The sequence below is a fragment of the Trachurus trachurus genome (genome assembly GCF_905171665.1).
Source record: "Trachurus trachurus genome assembly, chromosome: 4".
In the NCBI taxonomy this organism is placed as follows: Eukaryota; Metazoa; Chordata; class Actinopteri; order Carangiformes; family Carangidae; genus Trachurus; species Trachurus trachurus.
The window spans coordinates 32608191-32630408 of NC_139898.1; the positions used below are offsets into that span (position 1 = coordinate 32608191).

At 42.3% G+C, this 22218-nt stretch overlaps 1 protein-coding gene across 1 annotated transcript; it reads left to right on the forward strand.

Annotated features, from left to right (window-relative positions):
• The first annotated feature begins 6944 nt into the window (after window positions 1–6944).
• dph5 (diphthamide biosynthesis 5) lies at window positions 6945–22186 on the forward strand. Its single transcript, XM_083970335.1, has 7 exons — window positions 6945–7202; window positions 9696–9820; window positions 12125–12233; window positions 16505–16625; window positions 17396–17435; window positions 18494–18597; window positions 21717–22186. Exons 1-7 carry the CDS (start codon window positions 7068–7070, stop codon window positions 21947–21949), a joined length of 867 nt encoding a protein of 288 aa, XP_083826461.1. The 5' UTR covers window positions 6945–7067; the 3' UTR covers window positions 21950–22186.
• The last annotated feature ends 32 nt before the right edge of the window (window positions 22187–22218 follow it).

The window sequence follows — 22218 nt, forward strand, 5'->3', positions numbered from 1 at the left end:
GTGTGTGTGTGACAGGAAAGCATTAGTCGGCTTCTTCCTCTCAGATTTCCTGTGATGTGATTCGTTGTTTCCCAGTTCAGAGGAATGTGGAGACTCGCCATCGTTTCCTCAGAAAGAAGGGGAGAGTGTGTGTGTGTGTGTGTGTGTGTGTGTGTGTGTTGCTCTGTTAGAATTAAAAACATATTGAGCGGAGAGCGGCGGAGCAGGAGAGACCCGGACCGCCACGGAGCCCCTGAGATCCCTGATCCATCATGTCAGGAAACAGCAGCTGGATGCAGATGTGATGTGATGATGGAGGACAGAACAGGTGAGGACAGGTGAGCTCTGAGCTGTGTGTGTGTGTGTGTGTGTGTGTGTGTGTGTGTGTGTGTGTGTGTGTGTGTGTGTGTGTGTGTGTGTGTGTGTGTGTGTGTGTGTGTGTGTGTGTGTGTGTTAATCTGTGTGTTGTGTCTGCAGCTCCAGTGTCAATAAACAGCTCAGACATGATTCACATCACTGTGTTTTATAATACAACAACATGAGGAGGAGGAGGAGGAGGAAGAGGAGGAGGAGGAGGAAGGAGGAGGAGGAAGAGGAAGAGGAAGAAGAAAAAGGAAAAAGTAGGAGGAGAAGGAGGAGGGAGAGGAGGAAGAAGAGGAGGAGGAGAAAGAGGAAGAAAAGTAGGGAGAGGAGGAGGAGGAAGGATGAGGTGGAGGAGAGGGAGGAGGAGGAGAAAGAAGAGGAAGAAAAGTAGGAAGAGGAGGAGGAAGAATGAGGTGGAGGAGGGAGAGGAGAAGAAGGAGGAGAAGGAAGAGGATGAAGGAGAAGAGGAAAAGGGTAGGAGAAGGAGGAGGGAGAGGAGGAAGAAGAAGAGGAGGAGAAATAGGAAGAGGAGGAGGAGGAAGAATGAGGTGGAGGAGGAGGAGAAAGAGGAAGAAAAGTAGGAGGAAGAGGAGGAGGAGGAGAAAAAGGAAGAAAAGTAGGAGGAGGAGGAGAAGGAAGAGGAGAAAGAGGAACAGGAGGAGGAGGAAGAATGAGGTGGAGGAGGAGGAAGAGGGGAAGGAGGAGGAAAAGGAGAGAGGGGAGGAAGAAAATAAATTCAGCCAGTAATGCAGTGTTTTTCAACCTTGGGGTCAGGACCCAACATGGGGTCGCCTGAAATGTCTAGTAAGTGAAAAAAAAAAGTATTTTTTAAACTAATTATTATTATTCTTAAAATTATGATTAAAAACACCACACACAATATTGAGTATACAACTGTACACTTTCACTTTCTTGAATATAAATCGAGTTCAAATAAAATGCAGCATTTAAAAATATGATCTGAGCTGAGGCATCTTGATTGATTGACAGCTGCAATCACGTGGCTGCATGAATCCCTGCCGGGGTCACCAGAAATCTGTGATGTCAAAATGAGGTCATGACCATAGACTGTAAAAAGAATGGACGTAACACTGTGACGTCACCCATTGGTTTGGGGGAGTCTGTTTTGTGCCGCTACTACGGGGGTTTGAACCGCGCCATGTTGGATTCTACTTTCCATATTTGGAGCGGTGCGGCCGTTAGCCGGCCGAGAACCCGCCCACTGGCCTCGAAGCAGCTGTCCACGGAGCTGCTCGGACCTGTCACTCAACGTTTCCGCGCCCTAATTGGCCAGAGTTTTAACCTAATAACAGTAAAACGGTAGAGTTAAAAAAAAATTCACCCCCCTCAGAGTGTGTGTGGGGGTAGAAACTATCGATTGAGAGCAAAAAACGTTTCTGACACCAGCCCCCAGAGGAAGCCGAGGGGATTGCAGTTTTTTGAACGCGGAAGTGAGCTTCACTTCTCAGACTTGCCGCCTTGGGCCGGGGTCACCAGAAATCTGTGATGTCAAAATGAGGTCACGAGCCAAAAAAGGTTGGGAACCACTGCTGTGATGTGTTTGTTTCAAAGTTTGAGTGTAAATGATCATCACTGACAGAGACAGAAACAGGACCTGTACTCAGACCTGGACCCTGGACCCTGGTCTCCCTAATGGAGGTGAAGCTGCTGCTGAGAGGAGGAGGAGGAGGAGGAGGAGGAGGAGGAGGAGGTGAAGCTGCTGCTGAGAGGAGGAGGAGGAGGAGGAGGAGGAGGAGGAGGAGGAGGAGGAGAGGAGGAGGGTTAGGGTCTCTGAGCTCATTAGAGATGCAAAGCTGCAGCGGTGGAGCTGCAGAGCTGAATGAGGCGTCTTTGTCCTGTAATTGGAGAGAGAGAGAGAGAGAGAGAGAGAGAGAGAGAGAGATGGTTCTGCAGCCTCAATAGACCCGGGCCTCAGAAACACACACATATACACACACACACATACACACACACACACACACACACAGAGACACACACACACACACACACACACACACACACACACACACACACACACACACACACACACACACACACACACACACACACACACACACACACACACACACACACACATATACACACAGATACACACCTCCCCTGTTGTGTAACCTGTTGCTTTAAGTTTTCAGGAAACGACAACGAGACTCTGACTTTAAACTTCTCACCTGCTACGACACCACTTCACCTGTTACTCAGCCGCCATCTTTTCATGTTGTCACCGTTTCATGTTTTCACCTTTTCATGTTTTCATTTCTTTATGTTTTCACTTTTTATCCTCATGTCCTCAAGTCTTACTAATGTTTTCATGACGTCATGTCCTCATACCTTCATGTTTTCATATTTTCATGTCTTCATATCTTCATGTCTTCATGTCTTTGTGTCTTCATATCCTCATGTGTTCATATCTTCATGTCCTCATGTCTTCATGTTTTCATATTTTCATGTCTTCATGTCTTCATATCTTTGTGTCCTCATGTCCTCATGTCTTCATATCTCCATGTCTTCATATCTTCATGTGTTCATGTCCTCATGTTTTCACGTCTTCATATCTTCATGTCTTCATGTGTTCATGTCTTCATATCTTTGTGTCTTCATGTCTTCATGTCTTCATATCTTCATATCCTCATGTCTTCATGTCTTCATATCTTCATGTCTTCATATCTTCATGTCCTCATGTCTTCATGTCCTCATGTCTTCATGTCTTCATATCCTCATGTCTTCATGCCCTCATATCTTCATGTCTTCATATCTTCATGTCTTCATATCTTCATGTTTTCATGTCTTCATATCCTCATGTTTTCATGTCTTCATATCCTCATGTTTTCAAATCATGTTTTCATGTCCTCATGTCTTCATATCTTCATGTCTTCATGTCTTCATATCCTCATGTTTTCATGTCTTCATATCCTCATGTTTTCAAATCATATCTTCATATCTTCATGTCTTCATGTCTTCATATCCTCATGTTTTCATGTCTTCATATCCTCATGTTTTCATGTCTTCATATCTTCATATCCTCATATCTTCATGTCTTCATGTCTTCATATCCTCATGTCTTCATATCTTCATGTCTTCATGTCCTCATGTTTTCATGTCTTCATGTCTTCATGTCTTTGTGTCTTCATATCTTCATGTCTTCATATCCTCATGTTTTCATGTCTTCATATCTTCATATCCTCATATCTTCATATCTTCATGTCTTCATGTCCTCATGTCTTCATATCCTCATGTTTTCATGTCTTCATGTCTTCATATCTTCATATCTTCATGTCTTCATGTTTTCATGTCTTCATATCTTCATATCTTCATGTCTTCATATCTTCATGTCTTCATGTCTTCATATCTTCATGTCTTCATATCCTCATGTCTTCACGTCAGGACAGTCAGGAGTCAGGACCAACATGGAGGTCGACCACAGCGTCCACAGACCCTCGCCTCTCCATCTCCATGGCAACAGCAGCTGAGGCTGATGGGAGTTGTAGTGATCCTTGGTGGAGGTGAGAACATGAATCTTCATCCAGACACTGATCTGGGGTCAGATTACAGCTCTGTGGTGTCAACACTTTAATCCAGTTTGATCCTGTTTGTGTCTGAAGGAACTCACAGCGACGTCGTGACCTCATCACCTGGACTCACTCAGCTGTCTGTTTGGGTTCAGGAGGATCTGCAAAAGGTTTTTAATCGTTTCGTCCACATGGAAACAGAGTTTTCAGCCTTAAAACTGTATTTTTTTGTTGAGTCATTTACAGTGGTTTCCTGTTTACAGACATTTCTTGAAACAATGTCGTGTTTACAGAGTTTTGTTTTGTTTTTGTCAATTTTTTATTCTATTTTTAGGAGAAAATATAAACTTACAAAAAATGGAAGAAAAAGAAAAGACAGATTTGTGCTCATATTACAACAATACAGTGTGTTGGGGAAATGATGATAAACCAATTAGATGAAAAACAAAACCCCAATCTTCCCTAATCTGGATCACTTAGACCTGGTTTGATGTATCTGTGCTCACACCACGCAATGAAACAGACTCATCCTGGATTCACACTGCAAAAACTCAAAATCTTACCAAGAATATTTGTCTTATTTCTAGTCAAAATGTCATTTCTAGTCAAAACAAATCTCATTATACCTAAAATAAGACTCATCACATTAAAAAGTAGCTTGTTTTTAGAAACTTTTAGACTTTTACTTCTTTCAAGCATATTTTTACTTGAAATAAGTAGAAAAATCTGACAGTGGAGCAAGTTTTTCTTTCTTATTACAAGCACAGAAAACTTCAAAAAGTTCATTTTTAGGTGATGAGTCTTATTTTAAGTGGAAAGAGATTAGTTTTGACTAGAAATGAAACATTTTGACAAGAAATACGACAAATATTCTTGGAAAGATTTTGAGTTTTTGCAGTGCACTGATGGGGTTTAGTGAAACCTGGATTATCCTGGACCAGGACCAGGACCAGGACCAGGACCAGGACTGGTGCCATGGATCTGAATGTGGACCTGGAGCTGAAGAGAAACAGTTAACAGATGAGTCGATTCTCTGGATGACTGGAGCCAAACAAACCCTGAAACAGCAACAAAAGACCACAACCCCCCCTCACCCCTCATCCACATCCACATCCACACACACACACACACACACACACACACACACACACACACACACACACACACACACACACACACACACACACACACACACACACACACACACACACCCTCATCCACATCCCCCTACAGCGGAGGAGCCCATTATGTAACCCACCAACCATCCCAGTCATTAACTGGGTCCCAGTTAAAGGAGTGAAGGGTCTTTTTGGGGGGTTGTTGGGGGGGTTTAGGGGGGTTTGGGGGGGAGTGTGTGGGGGGGGGGGGGTCACGTGGTCCACGGAGGGTTGTTTACCACAACAAGGGGCGAACAAGGGAGAAACAGACTGTGAAGAGGAGAGAGAGAGAGAGGGGAGAAGTTTTTCCCTCCGACTCATTCACAACTAAACTTCTTTCACACGCCAGGCTGCTGACCACTATCACCATGGTAACGAGAGACAGAGACAGAGAGAGAGGAGGAAGAGGAGGAAGAGGAGGAGGAGAAGGGTGGTGTGGGGGGGCAGGGGGGGGGGGGGCAGCCACAAGAGGGCGACACTGAAAATATAAAACATAAATAAATAAATTCACATTATATATAGCCTATGACACTTGTTCAACTCAGAAGCTTCAGTGGTTCTGATTGGTCCAACTACAACATAGAGAATTTATCTTTATGGCCGTGGTTATTATTGTTTGTTGGTACTTTTTTCTTTTCTTTTCTTTCATTTATATTACGTATTATTATTTGTTATTATTAATTTTTCACTTCATTAATTCTTCAGAGTGATTATTGCCTGTGCCCCTCCATCTTTTTTCCCCCCAATAACATTTATAACATCAGAGATAATTTATTGATCCCAAGGGAGATTTAAGCATCCAAGAATATACAATTTGAATATACATAAGTTAAAGAGATAGATAGATAGATAGATAGATAGATAGATAGATAGATAGATAGATAGATAGATAGATAGATAGATAGATAGATAGATAGATAGATAGATAGATAGATAGATAGATAGATAGATAGAACTCTAAACTAATAAATTAACTAATAAGTAATAAAATGAGTCTCTGTGGTTCGGTTCGGCTCAGATTTGAAAGCACCATCTGCTTTATTATTTCACGATATGAAGATGAAATATGAAGTAAATGCTGCAGAAAAACACATTAAATCACAGGTTTATGTAAAACATGTACATACAGCTCTGGAAAAAAAATAAGAGACCACTTTCACAAATGTTTCTTAAAAGCATCTCCACATGTATGACAGTCATTCTTTTCTTTTCTTTTCTTTTTTAAATACCAACACAAACACAACTCATTCTACTTAATGTGACACTGATGACGAGGTCATCACCTGAACCACATCTGGTTTTATAGGAAGATTATAAATAAAAACCACTGCTGGGATTAAACATTGACATTATCCCACAAAATCTGATTTATAAACTCTTCCTGAGTTAAAATATTCTTGCTGTGTTCTTTAGGAATAAATATGAACATGTTTTCTTTGCATTATTATTATTATTCAAGGTCTGAAAAGACTTGATATTTTTGTTATTTAGACTAGTTTAGTCATTAGCCAATAAAAGCTCTAAATTACCATATATATATATATTTCAATGTTGGGAGAAATGTTGTCGGTAGTTGATAGAATAAAACAAAAACATTTTAATTTAATTTTACTCAAACACATAGCCTACCTATAAATAGTAAAACCAGAGAAACTGATAATTTTGGGAGTGGTCTCTTAGTTTTTTCCAGATCTGTAGTTTGTTTGTTGTGTTTATGCCGAATTAAAGAGCTCGTCGCGTGGTTTATAGAAATAGTTTATATTGTAAATTAATAAACACAAAGAACCGGTCAGAGTGATGTTTTCTACTAAATCAACAGTTTTCTCAATGGAGTTCCGCGGAGCCACGTCGACGCATGCGCAGAACTAACTAACTGACTGTCGTAAACTGTGAACTGTACTTGACGGTAGAGCCGTATTCCAGTCCGTCCATCCAGGCTACACGTGAACACCACAGTAACTTACATCCACAACAACAACAACCAGTGACAGTAGTTGAGACCGGTTCGGTTCGGTTCTGGGGGTCCTGGTCCGGGTTCAGGATGCTGTATCTGGTGGGTCTGGGTCTGGGAGACGCCACCGACATCACGGTGAAGGGTCTGCGGGCCGTGAGGAGCTGCTCCCGGGTCTACCTGGAGGCCTACACCTCGGTGCTCACCGTGGGCAAGGAGGCGCTGGTGAGTCCGGTTCTGGTCCAGATAGAGTCCGGTTCCGATCCGGATGTCAGGTGCATAGATAGATAGATACAGCTCTGGAAAAAATAAAAATAAAGAGACGACTCCAAAATGCATCAGCCTTATCTCTATATGTATGGCAGCCATCGGTTCCAGTGTCTACTGAACTCCAACCCAAGCACCTCACTCACATGAACCAAATCATATTTAATGAGGAAGAAAGATTATAAATAGAATTTAAAAAAAATCACTGCTGCGATTAAAAATTGGGATTATTCCACCAATGTTGATTTCTAAACTCTTCCTAAATTTAAAAAGTAGTGTTGTGTTGTTTTAAAATGAAAATGAATTTAGGCCTGTGCATATTCTCATTTGTCCAGGTCATAGTATCTCAAAGGAATTTTAAATTCAACTTTAAGCAAGCAACTGGACTTGGTTATTTGTCTAGAAAGACGGTGACGCGTCTTCCTAGACAAATAACCAAGTTTCCTTGGTTCTATTCCTTTGAGTGAATATGAACTTGTTTTCTTTGCATTATACTCTGAAAACACCAGAATTTTTTTGTTATTTTGACCTGTTGCCATTTTCTGCAAATGACAATATTTTTATTTCCAGTTTGGGAGAAATTTTGTCAGTAGGTTATAGAATGAAACACAAGTGTTCATTTTACTCAAACACATACCTATGAATAGTAAAACCAGAGGAACTGATCATTTTCAAGTGGTCTCTTAATGTTTTTCCAGAGCTGTATATCCAGGTCAGACTGACGTCACCTGTCACTGCGCTGCGTTCAGGGACCTTCTGTTCTGAAACCAACCAGGTGACAGACAGGTGAGCGGTGGATCAGCACTGTCTTGGACCTGGACCGACCGTCACCACGGAGACGGAGCTGTAAAACCAGGGTGGTGATGGCGTGATAGTAGAAACACATCACCATGACAACTCTATCATCTCACAGCACGTGTCAGTCACCATCCAGATGTGCTTCTCTCTGTGTGTCGTCAGCTGAACTGTCTAGAGTTACTGCAGTAAAGGCCCAATGCTGAATAGTTATGTATCGTTATTAGGGCCACGGGGCAAACACACAGAAGCATTTTTATCCTGCGCATTTCTTCTTCTCAAGACCCTTTTCACACCGGACACATATTTTTCATTGATAATAATTTGCGTGTCATTATTTTTTTTCAAACCCCGGTTTTCATCTTGAGTCCTTTCACACGAACAGCAAATGTTTGAGAAATTTTGAGATTATAATGGGTGTGTATTGCGCAGAATGTTCGGGCTAGAGAGAGAAAAGTTGTCTGAAATGATCTGTAGTGTCTAGCAGTGTACTAAGTAACGGTGAGCTAACATCTGCTAACAGAGAGCTAACAGCTGCTAATGGTGCGCTAACAGCTGCTAACATTGAGCTAACAGCTACTAATGGTGCGCTAAGCTGCTAACAGCGTAGGGTGCTACCAAAAGTGTATGAACAGCTGCTAACAGCGTACTAACAGTGAGCTAACAGCTGCTAACAGTGTACTAACGCAATATTGACATGACCGGTAGAGGCGCTGGTGAATGAACACGGCGACGAGATCAGACCAGAACAGACGGTCACTGTCGGAGCAGTGGTGGAAATATATAGTTGGTGACAGATCGGTGGGGCTTTTCACAATTTCCGCGTTATATTTCTGTTGTCTGCCCCTAGTGGAGACCGCCAGTATTGTGCGTTTTGGCTGTGTTGTGCTGCAACAAGTATATGCACAGACCGGCTATGACAAGCCATTTTAACATTTAAAAGCCAGACTGGATATGTGTTGTAGATATCTGTAATTCAGTTTTGCCTCGTCAAAAAGAATATTTCAGATATCCACAACTACATTCTTCCTAGGACAAATGACGTCACTTTAACCATTCATGTGTATGGGGTTTGTCTTTACAGATATCTATAATTCAGTTGCAGATATTCACTATGTGAATTACAGATATCTGAAACTGAATTACGACTAGTAGTAATTCCAGTTTGAGATATCTACAATTTGATTCTGACTAGTCATAATTCCAGTTCAAGATATCTTTAATTCACCTCAGTTAAAGATATCTACATGTCCCTGTTCAGATATCTGAAATTAAGTTTTGACTAGGCAAAATGACGTTGTAGATATCTGTAACTGGAAGTAGGAATAGCTGTAATTCAGTTACAGATATCTGTAATTCACATAGCGGATATCTGCAACTGAATTGTAGATATCTGTAATGAGTCTGACAAACCCCATACACATGAATGGTTAAAGTGACGTCATTTGTCCTAGGAAGAACGTAGTTGTGGATCTGAAATATTCTTTTTGACTAGAGGCAAAACTGAATTACAGATATCTTGAATCAAAAATCCAACTATTCAAAATGTAGTTGCGACAAGTCAGAAAGACATTGTTGATATCTACAATGTTAATTCCGGGTAGTCAAACTTAGCTTTTAAATGTTTAATCCGCTAACAGTTGTGTCTCTCCTCAGGAGGAGTACTATGGGAAAACGTTGATCCTGGCCGACAGAGACCTGGTTGAACAGGGGGCCGATGAGATCCTGAAAGACGCTGATGTGGATGATGTGGCGTTCCTGGTGGTGGGCGACCCGTTTGGGTGAGTCACGGTCACGGCGTCCGTCCACGTCTCAGATGAAATGAGATGAGATGAGATGAGATGAGATGAGATGAGATGAGATGAGATGAGAGGGCTGCTGCTCGTCAGAGGTTTGAGATTGTTGTGGACTCTGTGACCTGACCACAGAGTTTGGGTCGGAGCAGCTCGCTCCTCGTTTCAACAGATTCCTCCACAAGCAGCAGATTCCTGAAACCAGTAAATGACAGAGCAGCTGCTGCGCCTCGACGTCACAGCGCGGTTTCACCTCAACATCTGTCTCATCCTCAAACAAACATGACAGAAAACATCAAAAAACCCTCAGTAAACCCAAAATTCAGACTGACCCTGAATGCCTCATGATCTTTACCTCTTCTCTTCTCTTCTCTTCTCTTCTCTTCTCTTCTCTTCTCTTCTCTTCTCTTCTCTTCTCTTCTCCAGTTCCATTTATTTGACTTGATTAAATGAGTAAATATTAGATTATATATCAGGGTCAAACATGCGGCCCGTGGGCCAAAACCAGCGGGATGAATTTCCCAAGTGTGAAAATTACATTAAAGACAGAAGAGGCATAATACTGTTGAAATTGCATGTGTTTTTCTCATGAAATTTCTGGTTGTTCATAATATATTTTGTAAAAGGATAGTTCATTCAATGTAAACATCTTATTAATGTACTTTTTTTGCACTAAAACAAAGAGAAAAGTTATTATTATATTATTATGCTCTTATTTTTATTTTTTATTTTTTTTCCTTTATTTTACCAGGCAAATTGCTTGAGATAAAAAAAAATCTCTTTTACAAGCATGGCCTGGCCAAGAAAGCAGCAACAAGATATAGGTGTACCAGTGTAGAAGCAGACAAAGACAGCCAGCCTACTTTAGCATACAGAGTACAATGATGGGTGAGTGACTTACAGCCGGTAATGTATCTTAAAGCACAATGATAAATGGCATCCATTATATGCAAAGAGGTAGAGCAGGCATTAATGTACAGTACAGTACGTCGCCATAATCCAACAAAGGAATAAAAGTAGCTGCAACAAGACTTTTTTTTAGAGACAAAAGAAAAACAAGATTTATTTCTGAAATAAAAGCCCAATCTCACTTTACTTTTACCGGTCTGGCCACTTGAGATCAAATTGCACTGAATGTGGCACCTGAACTAAAATGATCTTCATCTTTGATTTGATTTGATTTGATTTGATATCTTTATTGTCATCATACAGAGCATGACGAAATTAGTGCCACCCATAAACGGCGCATAAATAGATAAAAACATAAGGTACAAAAATGTACACATTTTAAATAAGACAATAATACACAACACATCAAAAGCACTCTTAGAGTGCACTATCTGGCCTAATCAGCCCGACGTTGGCTCCAAGTGAGCCCTTGTGTTCAATGTGATCCATGAGGACCAGACTCGCTCAGTGACAGGTTCAGAGTTCTGACCGCCCACGGATAGAAGCTGTTCTTTAGCCTGTTTGTTCTGCTCCTCAGGGACCTGAAGCGTCTGCCTGACGGCAGCAGGTTGAACAGGTGCTGACCAGGGTGGGAAGTGTCCGCAGATATTTTTCGAGCTCTGCTCAGGCACCGGGAGCTGGCAATGTCCTCCAAAGGGGGCAGAGAGCAGCCGATGATCTTTTCTGCTGTCCTGGTTACCCTCTGCAGAGCCTTTTTTCCTGCAGCTGAACAGGAAGCAAACCACACAGTCACACAGTACATCAACACAGATTCGATGGTGGCTCGGTAAAATGACACCAGCAGTTTCTCCTCAAGGTGGTTCCTACGGAGCACCCGTAGGAAGTGGAGTCTCTGCTGGGCCTTTTTAAGCAGTGCTGAGGTGTTGGATGACCAGCTGAGGTCCTCCTGGATGTGTGTCCCCAGGAACTTAAAGGAGGCCACTCTCTCCACACCCTCCCCGTTGATGGTAATTGGGGCGTGGTCCCCTCTCCTCCTCCTGAAATCGATGACCATCTCCTTGGTCTTCATGCTGTTAAGCACCAGGTTGTTTCTGGTGCACCACCCCGCCAGTGTCTCAATCTCCTGCCTGTAGGCTGTCTCGTCACCCCCCGTGATCAGGCCGACCACCGTAGTATCATCGGCGAACTTGATGATGGAATTTGTGGGGTGTATTGGAGTACAGTCCGAGGTGTAAAGGGTGTACAGGAGGGGGCTCAGCACGCAGCCCTGGGGGGAGCCTGTGCTGAGCGACAGAGTATCATCTTCATCTTCATCTTCATCTCTAAATGAAAATTTAATGTTGTTTTTTATTAATTTATTTATGATTGTTGATGTTCCTGCAGAGCCACGACCCACAGTGACCTGGTCCTCAGAGCAGTGCATGCTGGGATACCGTACAAAGTCATCCACAACGCCTCCATCATGAACGCCGTGGGCTGCTGCGGTCTGCAGGTACCACACACACACACACACACACACACACACATATACACACACACACACACACACACACACACACACACACACACACATAGACACACACACACACTGTCTAGATCCTGATTGGACGCTGAGTTAAACGTGTCAAAGGTCTTTAATGGTGTGGGGATGAAGACGAGTTTGTTTAATTCACTCTAAGAGCAGCAGGAGGAGCAGGAGGAGGAGGAGGAGGAGGTCACTCTGTCTGCTCCTCGTCCCCCCGGGGGCTTTTAATTTGAAGGATCCCATCAGGCTAAAAAGGTTCACAGGAAGTTCAGGTGAGACCGGTTCAGAGTTAAATGATGATGTCATAGACTCCCATAATGCAAAGGCAACCTGACAGTCAGAGCTCAGGGTGACACAACACAACACATCCCCGTCCTGCGCCTGTCCTACGGTGGCCTGGAGGTGCAAACCAACATTACAAAATCCAAAACACTTTTACAAAGCTTGAGACAAATTTACATTTTAGAAAACATTTTAACATATCATATAAAACAAAATTACATTACCATAACACATTTACAAGTCCCGAAACAAATTTACATTTCAGAAAACAAATTAAAGCAGAAGTAAGCAATATTTTTGTGTTAAAGCAGAAGTAAGCGATCCGGTCGTTTTGGCTAATGCTGCGTTCCAGGCAGGCTTTTGAAACCGTAAATTACAGCTTCAAGTCACAACTTACGACTTTGTAGCGTTTCAGGCAACCCACTCGTGTTTTTCCGACCTGTTTTACCGGTGAAAGTCACTATAACGGCCACTCGTAACTTCCGACCCGTGAACTCGTACCAGATCGAACTGGTACCACTTCACAGGTCGGAAAAACACGAGTTACGAGTTTCCTTGAACGCACCATAACAGTCCTCGTCCCTACGTCACCACATTCACGGCGTCCCTTGGCTGCACACACAGCCCTGCATGCCGTTCTCTCTCCTCATTGGATAAAACTTGTAGGATACGAGAAAAGTTTTCTCCTGGGCTCAGAGCAGAGCAGAGTGACTGACAGACCCGTGTTTCGGTCCAAACACTCTATGTAAGTGATTGCTGTCAGAAGATATAACTATTTAAGACTTATATTAACACAAATATATCACTTACTTCTGCTTTAATATAAGTCTTAAATAGTTATATCTTCCGACAGCAATCACTTACATAGAGTGTTTGGACCGAAACACGGGTCTGTCAGTCACTCTGCTCTGCTCTGAGCCCAGGAGAAAACTTTTCTCGTATCCTACAAGTTTTATCCAATGAGGAGAGAGAACGGCATGCAGGGCTGTGTGTGCAGCCAAGGGACGCCGTGAATGTGGTGACGTAGGGACGAGGACTGTTATGGTGCGTTCAGGGCAGCCCGTAACTTGTGTTTTTCCGACCTGTGAAGTCGTACCAGTTCGATCTGGTACGAGTTCACGGGTCAGAAGTTACGAGTGGCCGTTATAGTGACTTTCACAGGTAAAACAGGTCGGAAAAACACGAGTGGGTTGCCTGGAACGCTACAAAGTCGTACGTCGTGACTTGAAGCTGTAATTTACGGTTTCAAAAGCCTGCCTGGAACGCAGCATTAGCCAAAACGACCGGATCGCTTACTTCTGCTTTAACAAGAAACGAAAACACTTTTACAAACACCGAGACAAATTTACAAGTGTTGAAACACTTTTACAAGTCCCAAAATAAATTTACAAGTAACATATCAACCGGAAAGGGAATGTACCAACTACCGGAAGTGATAACGGGAGCAGCCAATTCGACAATTCGCTACCGGCAACGGGATATGTTACTTGTAAATTTGTCTCGGTGTTTGTAAAAGTGTTTTCGTTTCTTGTTAATTTGTTTTCTGAAATGTAAATTAGTTTCAGGGCTTGTAAATGTGTTATGGTAATGTCATTTTGTTTTATGATATGTAAAAATGTTTTCTAAAATGTAAATTTGTCTCAAGCTTTGTAAAAGTGTTTCGGATTTTGTAATGTTGGTTTGCACCTCCAGGCCACCGTATCCGCCCCATCTGCTGCTGCTGCTGCTGTCTGTGAACGCACCACAACAATGTGACCTCATCAATAACCGACCTGTCACAGCCACCAATCAGAGAGCAGGACCCCAGCTGCTGTTCCCACACACACACACACACACACACACACACACACACACACACACACACACACACACACACACACACACACACACACACACACACACACACACACACACACACACACACACATTAGCATTAGCGCTAACAGAGCTCTCCTCTGGGAGGTCGTTAATATGTTAATGAGGGGGCGGGATATGCAAATGAGCTCCCAGTGCGTTCCCTCCACTGGGAGTCAATCCCATCAGCCCCTGCTGTGAGTTTATATTATCTGACCGCTGCCGCCCCCTCGACCCCCTCACACACACACACACACACACACACACACACACACACACACACTTGAACAATAAAGATTCAAAATCAAACGAGCAGAAACTTAAAGTCTTTGTTGAGTCGACCAACGACTGAGCAGGGTGGTCAGCTGACCTCAGCCTGTTCCTTTTTCTTTTTTGTCATTAATGTTTTTATTCATTTGACAGGCACAAGTAACACTCATACACTCATCAATAACACACATCCTTCCATCTTATCCTAAACAAACAAGACAGACAAGCAAATATATAAGTACACAGGAAATTTAAAAAAAAAAGACAAAACAAAACTGAAAAGTAGTATTTTCAATGGAATGAAATGAGGCAGGGATGAAAAAGAAATATACACTGCAAAAACTCAAAATCTTACCAAGAATATTTGTCTTATTTCTAGTCAAAATGTCATTTCTATTCAAAACAAATCTCATTGTACTTAAAATAAGACTCATCACATAAAAAGCAGCTTGTTTTTAGATCATTTTTACTTCTTTCAAGCAGATTTTCACTTGAAATAAGTAGAAAAATCTGATAGTGGAGCAAGTTTTTCTTTCTTATTACAAGCACAAAAAACTTCCTTTCACTGGCAGATTTTTCTACTTATTTCAAGTGAAAATTTGTTTGAAACAAGTGAAAATGATCTAAAAACAAGTTAATTTTTAGGTGATGAGTCTTATTTTAAGTGAAAAGAGTTTAGTTTTAACCAGAAATGAGACATTTTGACAAGAAATACGACAAATATTCTTGGAAAGATTTTGAGTTTTTGCAGTGTAGTCAAAAGTCGATTGTCAGAGGTGAACATTTCATTTGTCCTGTAGTGTCTTTAATTTAGCTATGTAACTAATCATGCAAACCCCAAACCGAATAAAATTTTCCAGGTGTCCCCTTCAGATTGTATTTAATTTCCTCCAGGTCTAAGTGCAGCATGAGCTCCTTGAGCCACAGCGAAGCTTTGGGGAGAACTGGCGACTTCCATTCCAACAAAATCCTTCTACGTGCTAATAAAGAAGCAAAGGCGACACTATCCTTCCTTAACCCTTTTCCTAATTGCTTGACGGTCTGATAATAGTCCAAAAATAGCCAATTTCATATTTAGTGCCTCTGCAAGATGTTTAAAAACAGCCGTCCAGTGAACTTGCAGACGGGGAAGAGACCAAAACATGTGGGTCATGTTTGCTGGTGACATGTGACACCTACTGCCTGTGTCTGTGATATTGGATTTTTTTTTTTTTTTGTCATTACATTTTTTATTGAACTTTTAAGAAACATACAAATAAGTACAGGTTCAAGATAGATACACATGTTTTCTTTTGTGTGTTTTGGTGCTGACATCCTCTCACATACAAAAAGGAGAGGTTATGAAATCCAGACAGATACGACACATAAGGAATCCACATGAGAAGAAACCGAGTCCACCAAATAAATGATACAAGGTGCTGCATTTAGTCTCTGGTCTGCTTTGTGTAACTCCAAAAAAGTTCCCAGTCCTGTTTTACATTTCCAACACTTATTGTCATTCAACAATTTCATTCTATGTAATCTCACAGGAATGTGGTAATATCTGTGTATAATCTTGTACTGTGTGAACTTGATGTTGGAATACATTTTGGAAAGTTTGGAATTGGTCAAATAAATACGATGGACAACCTTATATATTGTAACCCTCTCAGATTAAGTCAGGAGCAAGATGTACGTACTGTTATTTACATGAATTAATGCTGAGTCCCAGTCACTGTCATCCATAACTCTGCAGAGTTCTTGTTCCCAGTCTTTCCTGATGTAGCCTGTTTCTTTTTTCCGTGTGTCTGTGTGTGTGTGTGTGTGTGTGTGTGTGTGTGTGTGTGTCACAGCTGTACAACTTCGGGGAGACGGTGTCGTTCGTCTTCTGGACGGAGACGTGGAAACCGGAAAGTTTCTACGACAAGATCTGTAAGAACAGGAAAGCTGGACTACACACACTCTGTCTGCTGGGTGAGACACACACACGCACACACACACACACACACACACACACACACACACACACACACACACACACACACACACGATACGATACGATAAACTTTATTGTCCTGTTCAGGGAAATTTGTCTTGGACTCTGTAGCTGCGCCATAAATGCCTTAACGGCCACAATGACAAAAACAAAAAACAAAAAGAACAATACACCTCAGCCATATCAATCCAACAGCATTGCACACATCCCATAACATAGCACATACATACACCTCATAAATTCACCATGGTAAGAGCACTATACGAATTATTGCACAGACTCGTTAAGAAATTTGATAGAAGTTGGGATAAAAGAATTCTTAAAACGGTTGAGTTTACAGCGAGGGACTCTGTACACACACACACACACACACACACACACACACACACACACACACACACACATATACGGGGGGGGGGGGGTCAAAGTGCAGCAGGGTCACTGGGAAGAAGAGGGGGAGCATCACACACACACACACATCTCCATGGCAACGTGAGGGCCTCAGGTGGAGTCAGCTGGTGTGATGGAGGCCGGGGGGGCGGAGCTTCAGGGTGCAGGTGTCAGAACAACATCAATCACACACACACACAGACACCCCAGGGACACACACACACACACACACACACACACACACACACACACACACACACACACACACACACACACACACACACACACACACACACACACACTCTCTAACAGCATCAGCTGCAGCTGAGACTCTGTTTCTTTGTGTTTCCGTCAACAGACATTAAAGTGAAGGAGCAGAGTCTGGAGAACATGATGAGGTAAGAACCAGGACCAGGACCACATTAATACCCTTAATACCCCCCCTACTGCCTCCCTCCTGCCCCCCCCCCCCCCCCCCCCACACACACACACACACACACACACAACACCAACACCAGACCCAGACCAGACCTCCTGTAGTGGTCTGGTTGGTTAGCGGTGATGTCATGCTGATGTCATGTCTCAGTGGTTCTGAGGTTGAACCTCCGCGGCGATGGAGGAGGTTTCATCTGGACCACAGGGGTCTGACCGGCAGACCGGACTGGACTGGACCGGACCGGATCTAGACCGGACCGGACCGGATCTACACCGGACCGGACCGGATCTAGACCGGACCGGACCGGACCGGACCGGACTGGGTCTGGACCAGGGTTATTATAGTTTTAAAAATGAAATTAGTTTTTATTCATATTTAGTTTTTCAGTTTGCTTTTTTATTCCAGTTTAGTTTCAGTGAGTTCAACAAGTGATGAATCAGTTTTAGTTTAGTTTTTATTGTTGAGGAATTGATTAGTTTCTATGTAGTTTTTATTTAGTCTTAGTTGTAGTTTTTATTTAGTTTTAGTTGTAGTTTTTATTTAGTCTTAGTTGTAGTTTTCCAGGTTTTAGGAGAAAGCCTCTGTCAGACCTCTGAAGATGAACTTGCTCCCTTTTAGTTGCATCCATCCCATAATGTTCCTGCTTCTGCATTAGTAGTCGCTTCTCAGTAGAAACCAGAAACAAATAAACAGTTTTATATATTAACTGTATTCAGTCTAATCCCAGTTTTGACCAATTTTGACACCAAAATTTAAATTTTTTATTGCAAATGAATATCGGTTTCCTTGGTTACTAATAACTGGTATCAGTATCGACATATATAAACCATGTCAGTCGATCCCGAGTCCAAACACATTTCTGGATTTATTACGTAGTAGAAGACATCCAGGACTTTCTATCTGTCGAACAGGATTCTGTCACCTGGTTTCATTGATATTATAAGGATTGATAAGGATTGATAAGTGGAGCTGATTATCGGCCGATCAGTTTGATGAGTTGAACTCTGTGTGCGACTGCAGAGGGAAGAAGATCTACGAGCCTCCTCGCTTCATGACGGTGAGCCAGGCGGCCGATCAGCTGATCCAGATCGTCCAGAGGAGGAGGGAGGAGGGGGAGGAGCTCGGTGAGTCTCGCTCTCACCTGATTGGTCCACATGTTCATATAAACCTACGTTGGTATTATTTACCATTAGATAATATGACACGTTGAAGCTCCGCCCCCAACCTTAGGTGGAGATTTTAAAGGGATACGACAACATTTTTTTTTCGTGTCTTGCCTCACTCCCGAGTCCATGACCAGCAGATAGACACCATCCTTTCGACTGTGCGTGCAGTAACCATGGAGATAGAGCCGTATCGCCCGTAATTAGCTTAGCTCAAACACTGGAAGTGTATGGGTAGTGTTAGCCTGCCTCCACCTAAAGTCGCTAATTGGCTTAGCTCAAACGCTGGAAGTGTATGGGTAGTGTTAGCCTGCCTGTCACTACCCGATTTGCGACGCTACCCGATCTGTGACAAAACAGGTCTGCGCATGCGCAGACCGGCCGCCATCTTGGACAGCTGCCTACGGCAACTCCACTTGGACAAACTTCATTTGGGCACTGCCCGATTTGCGTACATGCTTAAAGTTCTGTGAATTTAAAATACGGTACTGTGAAAATGATTAAAAAATAAAATAGAATAAAATAAAAACCGCGGAGGTCCGTCATAAGACAGCCGCGGCAGACTCGTTTATTCAGTGAGTGTTGTGGTAGTTGTGATTGTTTGTGGTTGTCATGGTGATGAGGCGGGCGAGAAAAGAGGACAGTAAACATTAAAAGTCCGCCTGTGTTCCTGTTTTCTGAGCATCAAGATCCAGACCACCACAACCTACCCTCAATTTACATTACTAATAAAGTATTTAAAAAAATAAATAAAAAGATAAACCGTCTCTGGCGACGCACATAGGGCAGTGATCCTAAGTCAATTCAACTAAGTTTGTCCAAGTGGAGTTGCCGTACATGGCTGTCACAGATCGGGTAGCGTCGCAAATCGGGTAGCGACACTGCCTCCTACCTAAAGTCGCTAATTAGCTTAGCACAAACACTGGAAGTGTATAGGTAGTGTTAGCCTGCCTCCTACCTAAAGTCGCTAATTAGCTTAGCACAAACACTGGAAGTGTATGGGTAGTGTTAGCCTGCCTCCTACCCGAGGCGAAATCAGCAGTCAGAAGCTGATTTCATTTTAGCTCTAAACTCTGTAAATATATCACTTTATCCACATTTCAAACATGTTTAGGTGAGAAAGTAGCCGTTTAGATCAGCAGTGTGTCGTTAATTTGTCTAAATACCAACTGTTTACAATTTTGTTCGGACGAATTTGGCGCTACTCAAGCTAGCCCTTGTGACCAACGCACTTCCGGTTACTTTCACAAAATAAAACACCCGTTGCCCTTTACATACAGAAAACCATGACGATAGAATTTGTGCTTTTACTTTGAAATAGGAAGCTAACCTACCCTCAATGTAGCTAGCTTGAACCAAAATAAACCGTCTTTGCTTCTCAGCTCTGAGACGAAGATCGGCCCGCCGGTTTCTGTTTAGAGTTGCTGAAGAGTTTCTCTGATGACTTTAGGTGGAGGCAGGCTAACACTACCCATACACTTCCAGTGTTTGAGCTAAGCTAATTACGGGCGATACGGCTCTATCTCCCTTGTTACTGCACGCACAGTCGAAAGGATGGTGTCTATCTGCTGGTCATGGACTCGGGAGTGAGGCAAGACATGAAAAAAAAATGTTGGCGTTTAAATGTGACATTTGATTCTCTGATGGAAAAATTTAAAACTTTGTTTAGGTTAAAGATTTTTTTTACCTTTATTACGTTTTAAATTATGAACAGCTTCGGAGTAAATTTATTTGGCAATATTCAAATGAGAGGGCGTCATGTCATCGAGCCGGAAGAAACCATATTTGGACGAGACGGGGTGGAGTTCTGTGTGTTTAGTAAAAAAAAATTGGGAAAAGAAAGACTGATGCTCATTTTTCATTTACACACACCTCATGAAGCCTGATATGTGATGTGACGTCATTATTCAGCCTCTTTTATCTCACATTTCAGACATTAGGTGAAAACAGAATGACGACAACATTTATACTCAAAAAAGCAATTTTACAAAATTTTAATTGTAGTCTTGTTTTCTACACTTTATTCATACATTCCACTGTTTCTGAGGAGCCAAGACTTTGGTAAACCTGTTTCAAACACCAAAACAGTTCATCCTCATGATCGAAGGTGTGTTTTCACAAGAGAGTAATGTAATGTAATGAAAAACATTGTCTCCTTATGTCTTTTTTAAATCTCAACTAATGTTGATTTTTCATTATGCATATAGTCCGTATGGATTCTTTTGAGTTTTTATTCTCTTACCGGTATGTTAATTAATATTGTATATGTGTATATGTATTTTTTTTTAACTCATTTATGCACTTTAATTTCATTTTATTTATTTGCTTATCTCTTATTATTACTATTACATTTTTTGTTCCTGATTTACCTGCTTTTGCTGTTTTATGCCCATGTGTTGAACATCTCTTCTATAATATTTTTATGTAATTTTTGTTATATCAGATGCTTGTAAATGTCATTTGATTTGTCATTGCTTTAAAGGGATAGTTCAACATGTTGGCAAATTGGCCCATTGCCATAATCCCTATAGTCATAGCAGTAGGTTCGTTACCTTTAATTGTTGGTGCAAGCTATTTTTAGAACGGCGGAGCAGAGCCGTGAGCTGCTCAGAGCTACGCTACGGAGGCTCATTATGGGATTTCTTGGTTTCCCTCATCAAACTCATCAAATACGCAATCCAACAACTCCACAACGCTCTGGTGGACAAGTTGTGACCTGCACATTCACCACGCTATGAGATAATAACACAACGTTACCAGACAGAGTTGTTTTAGAGGGAAATTCATGCAAAACCGCTGATGCACGTTGCCTTCAGGGACAGTTTTTCATCAAGCAGTCTCTGTATTTACCTCGAAAACAGGTAAATAGCTTGCACCAACAATTAAAGGTAACAAACCTACTGCAATGGGCCAATTTTCCAAAATGTTGAACATCCCTTTAAAAGGAAACAATAAAAAAAAAAGTATCAAGAAAAGATCAAAAAGACATAAAACATTTGGGTATCGTTACGTTTCTAAGCACCAAAAGGTGAAAGTTTGTAAAAATGGATGGTAACTCTGGACTTTCTCCTTGGCCTCAGGTGTGACGGAGGACACGGTGTGTGTGGGCGTGGCCAGACTCGGCGCCGACGACCAGACGATCCGCGTGGCGACGCTCCGTCAGCTGGCGTCGTGCGACCTCGGCGCTCCGCTGCACTCGCTGGTCGTCACGGCGCGGCTCCACCCGCTCGAGGTCGACCTGCTGCGGCTCAACGCCGAACCGGACGCTCTGCAGCACCTGCACATGATCGACAGCTCCACCTACACATCCTAACACACACATACAACACAACGCTGTGGGACTGTGTGGTCAGTCGTCATGGCGACAGGGACCAGGACAATCTTCGGTTCACACCTGCCGATGGAAGCTCAGGTGTAAACGATGTCATTGATATGTTGTACGATGCGTTCAAGTGCAAAAACTGCAAAAACTCAAAATCTTTCCAAGAATATTTGTCTTATTTCTTGTCAAAATGTCATTTCTAGTCAAAACTAATCTCTTTCCACTTAAAATAAGACTCATCAACTAAAAATTAACTTGTT

Coding starts and splice junctions, on each gene's coding strand:
- dph5 (XM_083970335.1), top strand. CDS start 7,068: ATGCTGTATCTGGTGGGTCTGGGTCTGGGAGACGCCACCGACATCACG. Junction 9,821..12,124: donor GTGGTGGGCGACCCGTTTGG/GTGAGTCACGGT, acceptor ATGTTCCTGCAG/AGCCACGACCCACAGTGACC. Junction 18,598..21,716: donor GGAGGAGGGGGAGGAGCTCG/GTGAGTCTCGCT, acceptor CCTTGGCCTCAG/GTGTGACGGAGGACACGGTG.